A 9,426-nucleotide genomic window follows, 5' to 3' on the forward strand; every position below is an offset into this window, starting at 1 on the left:
CGCCTGCTAGGCAAGTATTCCACCACTGAGTTCCAAACCTAGCTCCACACCTTGCTCTGACACAAGCCTGAGGGCCCACCTGATGCCTGTCCATCGTGTTTGCTCAGTAAAGCAGGAACCTGAAAGACTAAAGGCTCCTGGGCCCGGGTTCCTGGCATTGTTCTGGCTGCTTGCTCCCCCTTGGACTGGCAGTGCTGTCAGTGGTGGCTTCCCAGAAGGTGTATCTGCGAGCAGCCTATGCAAGAAGGTGTGGGCCGCAGAGCCAGCAGACAGGCGTGGGGATGCCCAGCGGTCACCCTCGGGGAGCTTACTGCCCTCTGCCCTCTCCGCCCAGCAGCAGTGTTTCCTACCCTAGCCGCCTCTAAGGGAGCCTCTTTCCTACTGGAACACCCGTCGTGACCAGCTGATGTGTGCTGGACCGTCCAGACCTGGGAGACAGAAATGGACTTTTGCGTGTCCGATCACTCAGGCCTTGTCTTCCTTCTTCCCACACAGCAACCGTGGCTTTCGTGTCCCTTCGCAGTCTGCGTATCTCGCATGTGCCGTCTGGCTAATGGCGGTGTCACCCACCTGTGCTCAGACATGGGCAGTGCTGAGCACATTCTGGAGCAGGGCGTAGGAGCATCCCAGAAACCACAGTGAGCGGCCTGGCAGGAGCTGGGTTGCCGAGGAGGAGGCGGCCACTGTGTGACTGAAGCTGGGTGTTTTCGGACCGCTGGCTGCCTTCACATTTCCTGGTGGAAGTGGGACAGGTCACAGACAACCCAGGGTCACAGATAACTTTACCCACACAGGATTCACTTTTGGGAGCACTGGCTGGAAAGTGAGGGGGTGTGTGCGTGTGTGCGTCCGTGTGTGTTCTGACCATGTGCCTTCCGCGGGCCTCAGAAGTCTGCACTTTCTTCACATAGCTGATTACAACACAGAGGATGTGGACAGTGGAGTTTTTCCGGTTTGATGTCACACTGTTACCCTTTAAAAGTTGGAGCGGGAAAAGGAGGGAATCCAGCCTAAGAGCCTCACAGCAGCTACTTGCAGAGAAGAGGAGGAAGAGTCCAGGGAGGAGGCTCAGGTTTCAGACTCAACCCGGCACTCAGAGGGGTGCGATGCTGGGTACTTGCCTAGGGGTCCTGGTCTGCACCCTGAGCCGGGTCGCAGCCTATCCCGATGCCTCCCCCTTGCTCAGCTCCAGCTGGGGTGGCCTGACCCACCTGTACACGGCCACGGCCCGAAACAGCTACCACCTGCAGATCCATAAGGACGGCCATGTGGATGGCGCGCCTCACCCGACCATCTACAGTGAGTAGGGGCTTTGGGCTGGGTAGGGGCACACCGTGTCCACCTGCAGGGGGGCTGGGGAAACCTTGGGCCAGGCCAGAGGCTAACCCAGCCTCCTAGCCTCTTGCCTGGAAAAACACTTAATTGTGCACATATGCATGTGTGTGTGTTATAGACTTTAGGGGGAGAGTCTGCCACTTCTCTAATTGCTATTTATTGGTTTCTCTCACCATGAATGAATTTATCAAAACCCTCTTCTTAAGATAGGACTCACTTTCCCTTTGACCTGTCCAAGGATTCGAAAAAAACATACAGAAAGACAAGGAATCTAAATGGACAAGAAACCAGATAGGTCCACAGGCGATCTCATGAATGTTGAATGAGGTTAAGTAGGGAAACTGAAGGGGATTTCTGTATCATTCCAAGGACTGGAATAGGACTCAGGGTCTGGCCTTATACAATGTGCCCCCACACGTATTAAAGACAGACCCCCCTCCACCCTGGTTTGCGTCTTGGTGAACCTGACCAGACACCAGCCTGTCCCTCCTAGTCTCCTTCCATGCAACCATCCAGAGGCTGGCTGCTGCTGAGCACCATAGGTAGCACCATAGGTTGCACCATAGGTTGCTGGTCCTACTCTGTGGAGCTGAAAGGTGTCTACCTGGCCAGAAGCTGAGCTAGTGGCAAACGCATTGGCAACATGAGACAACCGGAATTTTTTTTTGGTGGTTTTTTTTTTTTGGTACCGGGGATCGAACTTGGGTCCTTGTGCTTGTGCAGCAAGCGCCGAAACCACTGAGCTAAATTCCCAGCCCAACTGGGATGTTTTTAAAGACTGGGTTTGTGGAAAGTTGGATGATAATGTGCAACAGTCAGTCAATTAGCTGTGATTCAAATAAGGGCCCTTCCTGTGCATCCTCATAAAGAATGAGGAGGGGAGGGGGGATTGAAAAGACAGGCTTTTCTATCTTAGGAGGACATGCAAAGCTTATTCTAAGGATACAGAAAAATACAAACTGATCCAATACGGTTCGGATTAAAGGAAAGAAAGAGTAATCATAATCTTTAAGTAGCTGAGAAATTACTTATAAGAATTATGATTTTCCCTTTGTTGTTGTAATAAACTGATTACTTTTTCTCTGGCCTTGCTGTGTACAAAATATTCATTCTACTAGAAACCAAGGAACCTTGAAGCTGATAGCCAGATATTTACACAGGCAGAGCTCAGCTTAAATCTTTCCAAGTGTTCATAGGGGGTGAAAGCGGGGAGAGAGCTCTCCTCAAACACCAGACATGTTCCAGGGGACAGAGCAGGGCTCAGGATTCGAGGCGCCCTGAGAGACAAGCCAGAGCTCAACAGAGAGAGTCTGACATCATCACGATTCTCTTCCTGCGCCCCAGCACTGCTCATTGTGTCTGACTGAATTCTGACCACACAGTTCTCCAGAGGCCTCAATCTGCCACTCCTCCTCCTCCTTCTTCCCCAGCTCATTATAAGCCCTCTGGGAAATGCAAGCTCTTCCTCTACAGAGGGCTGCCCTGACTGTCACTGCAAGATTCCCCACGATGTAAAATGCAAGGCAGTGGAGTAGGGTAAATCATTTTGATTCCCATAGATTGAAAGGGCTCCCTACAACTAGGGAATAAAGTGCTTCTAGAACTTCTCTCAAATCACGGAATCTCTGCTGAAAGAAGCCTTCCAAAGTCACGTCCTCCTGACAGGAAATCAAGAGCAGTTCAGGCGGGCAGTGTTGGGGAAGGGTCCCATCAGCCCCGAGCAGGCAGCCCATGGGGCAGAACCCTTGGAAGTCCACCAGGCTTGGCGAGGACCCAGCATGCCAGCTGCAGTGAATGAGTGTGAGTAGGAGGGCGAGAAACGCATTGAGCTAACCTCAGGTGCTTGCATGCGTGCATGCGCGTGTGCGTGTGCGTGTGTATGTGTGTGTGTGTGTGTGTGTGTGTGTTTGTGTGTGTGTTCCATCTGATATGTGGACTAAGCACTGCGAAGGGGTTTGGGAAGTGACACTAACCTGGGGAGAGGAGCTAGGGTCAGAATAGTGGAGGAGACATCTACCTTCCTGATTTAAATAAAACCTTTGGCACTGTTCAATCAGTTAACATGTGTATTTCCATAGGGAAAAAGTTATTAGTAAGTGTTAAAAGTTACCGAAAAGAAAAGAAGGAGGAACTATGGATAGTCAGAGCAGGTAGATAGCTCTTTGGCGAAGGATTTGAAATGACCTCATGGATGAATGGAAAGCAACACCTTTACACTGATGGGAAAGTATGAGTTTGTGGTTGTTTTTCCTCCTGGTTAATTATACATTTCCAGTGAAATCTGAATCTGCTTGTTTTGTTTTTAGTAAATTCTTGATTAAGAATTGAGTACCCAACTGCTTTCAGGTAATTGGTCTTGACAATGGTCACCCTGCAAACTACCTGCTTATAAGGTTTCTCCTGGGTGTCAGGAGCTGCTGGAGCTCCCCCAGACCCACATACTTGTCCTACTGTGAACATGAGCTCACTTTGGGGAAACATGGGGAAGAGATGTTTACTACGCCTGGTTAACAGGGCTTTCTTTTCTTTTATGGTGCTGAGGACTCAAACCAGGGCCTCAATACCCCAGCAAGCGTCTTCCACTGCGCTACACCCCCAGCCCAGGCTTGGCTAATATCACTTCCCAGATCCTAGTATTTTCATTGCCCCCCATGGAACTTTCTTCCCTTGAAGCTGAATTACCTCAGGCTCTTCAACACTTTTTCATAAGGAGGGTACATTCCCCCTTATCTTGGCGTTTACTGGCGATGAGAATAGAATACAGCAGATAATGTTCTTTTATAGCAGAAGTTAAAGGGAAGTAGCAATGGTAGCACTGTAATTACTAGCATGTAAAAATCCCTGTCTAGTGTCTGAAAGTATCCCATTACCTTCTCAGGTAAATGTTTCTACTGCCTTTGCTTTACACATGAAAACACCAAAGTTCAAGGTCACCCAAGGAGTATAAGTCACCCCGAGGACATCTTGACCCCGGATCCCTTTTCCTCCAAGGTCTTGTCCTCCCCTGTCCAGCCTGCCCCGTTCCAGCGGCTGGAGCGGGTGGGGTGGCTCCAGCAGCCTGGGATGCTCCCCATTCTTCTGCCAGGTTCTCCCTGGAATCTGTGCTTTTGAGAGCACCAGGAAGCCTTCCTCTTCCTAAACGTTCCCCTCAGCTCTCGCTGGGGAGCCCAACACCTGTGCACGGCCGCCCCACTGCAGCTGCTCTGAGCCCTTGCCCCTGGGACCCTGGAGACCAAAATCTGCACTCCCTGCCCACACCAACCCTGAGCCCCAGCAGCCCAAGGTCAGATGTGAGCGTGCCACAGCCCGGTCAGCACCCATGTGCAAGCCTGTGCTACCTGACAGGGCGACCTGTGAAGGAGGTGGGGTGCCTGTCTGGTGCGCCTCTTGCAGCTGAGGAAACTGAGGCCACAGCTGTGAGTTGCCTGAGGAGATGAGGTGTAAGCAGCAGAACTGGGACCGGTGCCGGCTCCGGGTTCAGCACCTGTCCCCCAGCACGCAGGGCCACCGAAATGCGATGCCCTCCTGCCGGCAGCCTTTTCAGCCCTTTGCATTGTCTTTTCTTGTAATAATTTCTGCAGGGCGGAACCTATAGTGTCCAAGGAGGATGTCTCTGCCTGGAGTTTGAGTTCTGCTTGTCATTTAAATTGGAATGCTTCTGCTACTACTAAAATAATATTAACAGTATAACAAAAAATATAAGTTGCTTTGAGAATTTAAAATTATAAAGTTCTTAGAGTACAACAACTCAAAAACAGTTATTGTGATTTTTTTCTCAATTGGACTGAAAAGGCATCAGGACAGAAACTATTTTTTATACACTGCTAATGTATCTCCCAAGGTTCACCACAAAATTAGCCTCAAAATTATGTCTCTATTTGAGACATATAGGCAGACACTATCTTGGAAGAATCTAAATAACTGCCAGACCTCCTACCTCACCCTACTTTCCAGAACAACATCACAACCAACTGTAAACCCATCAGTGGACTAATCCAGTGATGAATATCACACACCCATGATCCATCACGTCCCCAAAGCTCCATCTGTGAGTGCCTGAGGCTTGGGGGAACATCTGCATATGAGCCATAGCAGTAGGTAAATGCAAGTGACCCCAGAGACCTTAGAAAAGGGTTTTGGAATGAAAATGTTAGGTTTTGGGAGGAGTTTCACTGATCATTATTCCTATCCCATCACCATGTGGTCTGACTGTACCTTACCACAGAAGAGAAAGCACACTTACGCTGCCATCAGTATTCGTGGTGTAGGCAGTACACCCAGACTCCAGGCCCTCAACACACGAGTTTCTGAATGAGGTCACGGAAGACTATGAGGACTGACTTGGGAAGGGACACCACCGAGTGAGTAAAGGACAAAGGACTGAACCCCAGGAGAAGATGCCATGCATCAATGCAGACAGATACACTCTGCACCAGCATAGCTCCTGCCAGGAGGCACAGACACGTAACCCTAGCGCAAGGGCAGGATCACCAGCTGTGGTAAGGGTGCAGGCATTGTCCTTCGGGCTGAGAAGGAGCAGCCAGTTCTGGTTAGTGAGATGTGGAAAGTCTTCGTGGGGTGCTACCTGCGTCTGGGGAAGAGGGCGGGCAACTCTGACCCAGCACATCTGTGTGGAAAATCAGAATGTAGACAAGCTAGACCCATAAGACATCTCAATGTGGATTTTCAAATCACAGAAGCCTGAGGCTTGGAAGTACATAAACACCACTGCAAACATTAAAAGGTATTAGCCAGAAGCCAGGCACGGTGGCACATACCTGTAATCCCAGCTACTCAGGAAGCTGAAGCAAGCGAGCCTAGGGAACTTAGCAAGACCTTGTCTCAAAAACTGAAATTTTAAAAACATCCTGGGGTGTAGCTCAGTGGGAGAGTACTTGCTTAGCATGTGAGGCCCTAGATTTGATCTTCAGTACAAAAGAAAAAAAGTATTAGCTGGCAAAGGGAGAAATAAAGACCAGATGGAGAGAAACATGTGCAGCACAGGTGAAAGAATTCCAGGAGGTGTCATGGGGTCTTCAGGAGATGGCTGTGGGACCTGACTGGAGCCCTTGACCTCCATGGCTTTCTCTGCAGGTGCCCTGACAATCAGATCTGAGGACGCTGGCTTCGTGGTGATAACTGGGGTGATGAGCAGGAGATTCCTCTGTATGGACTTCAGAGGCAACATTTTCGGATCAGTGAGTCTCTTTTTGTATTGGTCACCATTTGCAACCATCTGATCCCTCTGACAGAACAGACTTCCCTAGCTTAAAGTCTCCATTTGCCTGTCCCCGGGTGACCTGTGTTCACTGCTACTTCATGCAGCCCAAGGATGAAGCACACAGGTATGGGCAGCTTGAACCTAGGGAATCTGGAGTCCGGTCTTCCCAGCCCACCGCCACCCAGTTCTGCATCCAGGATGGACCCAGGCGCAGCCACGGGCCCCTGGGTCGTGTGAGCTCCTGCCATAGCACACATTAGAAAGCTGAGGGCCCACTGGCTTCCTTCTGATCTGTCACCAGCTGTGACCCAGGGCAAATCCGCTCACTTCTCCAAACTTCAGTGGAGTGAAGTGAACAGCGGGACTATGGCTCCCTCCAGTTAACAAAGACCTCAGTTAACTGCCCGTGCCCTGCTGAGGACCGCCTGTCCCTCAGATTTGTAAGCAAAGTGTCCCCCAGACTGAAGCCTGCGGCCCAGGCCAGAGAATTCCGAGACAGGCAAACAGAGCACTGGATGTCTCAGGTGTCTCTTAGCACCAAACAAACCCACTAGAAATTTCTGGAGAGGAGACACTTTCCGTTCCAGTTACTGGAATGTCCCAGCAGTGCAGCAGTATCTACCCAAAGATAAACCACTGCTGAAAGCACTTAGGCAAACAGATCGTCCTTGTCTATCAAATACCTGGTGGAGCCTGATTAAGTGGATATGTACGGGCCTTGGTCTGTGCAGAAGGCAGCAGGACCAGTGGCAGCTCATCTGCTAGTGATTTCCTGTCCCTAACCCCAAACTACCGACCTCTCCGCCCTGAGGACCCTTGTTGGTAGCTGGCTCCATAAACTCTGTCCCATCTCCTTTCTCCCTGCGAAGAGATGAACGCGAGCCAGCTTGGGGGGGGGGGGGGCAGTGTTGCGTGCCAGCCAGCTCTGCCTCCAGAAACCCGACCCCAGGCTGACTGTGCCCGGGTCTGTCTGGGCCTCACCCTCACCCAGATACCAGCCTGGGTCCCCTGCCAAGACCCCGAGAGCCTGAGGCCCCGGGTGTCACTTTCTGAAAGCCGGGAGCATACTCATCCCTTTCCCAGAAGGACACCCACCTCCGGGCGCCCGGAGAGCGGGGCCAGGCCGGGCCTAGCTAAGCACGCGGGCCTCCGGTGCGGGCAGCAGGGCCGGGGACTCGGCCGGGCCTCGCGGCCCTGCTCACCCGGCACCTGCTCCCCACAGCACCACTTCAGCCCCCGGGACTGCCGCTTCCGCCACCGCCGGCTGGAAAACGGCTACGACGTCTACCACTCTGCCGAGCATCGCTTCCTGGTCAGCCTGGGCCGCGCCAAGAGGCCCTTCCTGCCGGGCGCCAACCCACCGCCCTCCTCCCAGTTCCTGCCGCGCCGGAACGAGCTGCCCCTCGCGCGCTTCGTCACGCCCGGGCCGCGGCGGAGCACGCGCAGCGCCGAGGACGAGACCGAGGGTGAGGCCGACCCGGGCCGCGACCCGCTGCGCGTGCTCCAGCCCCGCGCCCGCGCCCGCGCCACGCCCGCGCCCTTCGCCTGCTCGCGGGAGCTGCCCAGTGCCGAGGCCGAGGCCGCGCGCCCCGCCAGCGACCCCTTGGGGGTGCTCCGGGGCGGCAGGGCGCACGCGCGCGGCGGGGCGCGGGCCCGGGGGTGCGGCCCGGGGCGCGGGGCGCAGTAGGGCGCGGGACCCAGCACCGCCCTGGGGAGGAGCCGCGGCGGACCGAAGGCCGCGCTGGCTCTGACGAGTTTGCCTCGCGGAGTGGGCTTAGCACGGGCTCCGAGAACCCACCCTGCGAGGTCTCGCCGCGTCCTCGCCGCGTCCTCGCCGCGTGGAGCTCCAGCTGCAGGTGAAGGTGCCCAGAGGGCCCGGAGGCGCCGCACTGCTCCGGGCAAGCTCCGAGCCCTGAAAAACTGCGCTTCTCCTGAGCGAGGTGGGCCCAGGACTCGGGGCCCCCGCGGGTCTGCGCGCTCCGCCGGAGGACTCGGCCGCCCCAGCCCGAGACTCGCCGGGGCCTGGCTCCTCCCGGAGGACCCCACTCTACCGCCTCCGCTCCTGGCCTCCGGCTTGAGCACCGTAATAAGCAGAGACCTAGAAATAAGCCCAGTCCTAGAAATTATCCCTTCTCTTTGCTTAGCAGAAAAACCTAGGACAACTGTTTTTACCTGATGGTCTTTAACCGAGCTTGAGGACCAGTTTCCATTTGAAACACTAAGGCCGTGAATCGCGGTGTGCAGCCGCGGAGGGCAGAGATTCTCCTAGGGGGTTCTACTTCCTCTGGGGACCTTGGCCTGTTTCCCTGGAGCCCCACTCCCACCCCTGCCGATAACTAGATGGAAACCCCGAAAAGACGGGTAAGAAACTGTTTGAAGTCTCAGAAACAGCACCACCCCCAAGAGCTCGCTCTCTGGGGAGCCAAGGCAGCCCCTACAATTTCTTGTGTTCCTTGGAGTGTGGCAATATTTATTTATTTATTTGAAGATTTTTGCCTATCACTCTGTATTTATAGATATTTATAAAAATTTAATCTCACTTTTTCCTTCTCTTGAAAAATAAAATTTATCTCAGCTTCTACTGTGAGTCTTTTTTGTATTACTATATAAAACACATCCACTCATGGGAATAAAAAGGGATTATGGAGGGACAAACAGTAGGGAAACCTGGAGAATGCGAAATTGAAAAGGCTATCAGAATTTGGAAACAATGACATTTTACCAGTACTGGATTTCTGGTCACTCTAACCCTAAAGTGTTTCCTTTTGAAGAGAGAATATTTTATTTGAAAAATTCACACTGACACAAGCACATCAATATCTCAGTACCCAGAGGCTACCTTGTGTCAGTCAGCTTTCCATCCCTTTAAC

General features: G+C 52.9%; 1 protein-coding gene across 1 annotated transcript; it reads left to right on the plus strand.

Moving 5' to 3' along the window:
• Positions 1-929: 929 nt before the first annotated feature.
• On the plus strand, positions 930-9,135 carry Fgf23 (fibroblast growth factor 23). The gene is made up of 3 exons (XM_087214196.1): positions 930-1,299; positions 6,430-6,533; positions 7,779-9,135. Exons 1-3 carry the CDS (start codon positions 930-932, stop codon positions 8,241-8,243), a joined length of 939 nt encoding a protein of 312 aa, XP_087070322.1. The 3' UTR covers positions 8,244-9,135.
• Positions 9,136-9,426: the final 291 nt, after the last annotated feature.

This window comes from Heterocephalus glaber, unplaced genomic scaffold, assembly GCF_053883595.1.
Source record: "Heterocephalus glaber isolate CG9 unplaced genomic scaffold, H.glaber_assembly_v1.0 deba00001444, whole genome shotgun sequence".
Lineage (NCBI taxonomy): Eukaryota > Metazoa > Chordata > Mammalia > Rodentia > Bathyergidae > Heterocephalus > Heterocephalus glaber.

What these genes read in the sequence shown, in the direction of transcription:
- Fgf23 (XM_087214196.1), top strand. Translation starts at nt 930, where the DNA reads ATGTGGACAGTGGAGTTTTTCCGGTTTGATGTCACACTGTTACCCTTT. An exon ending in GCCTCACCCGACCATCTACA is followed by an intron (nt 1,300 to 6,429) that starts GTGAGTAGGGGC and finishes CTTTCTCTGCAG; the next exon opens with GTGCCCTGACAATCAGATCT. An exon ending in GAGGCAACATTTTCGGATCA is followed by an intron (nt 6,534 to 7,778) that starts GTGAGTCTCTTT and finishes TGCTCCCCACAG; the next exon opens with CACCACTTCAGCCCCCGGGA.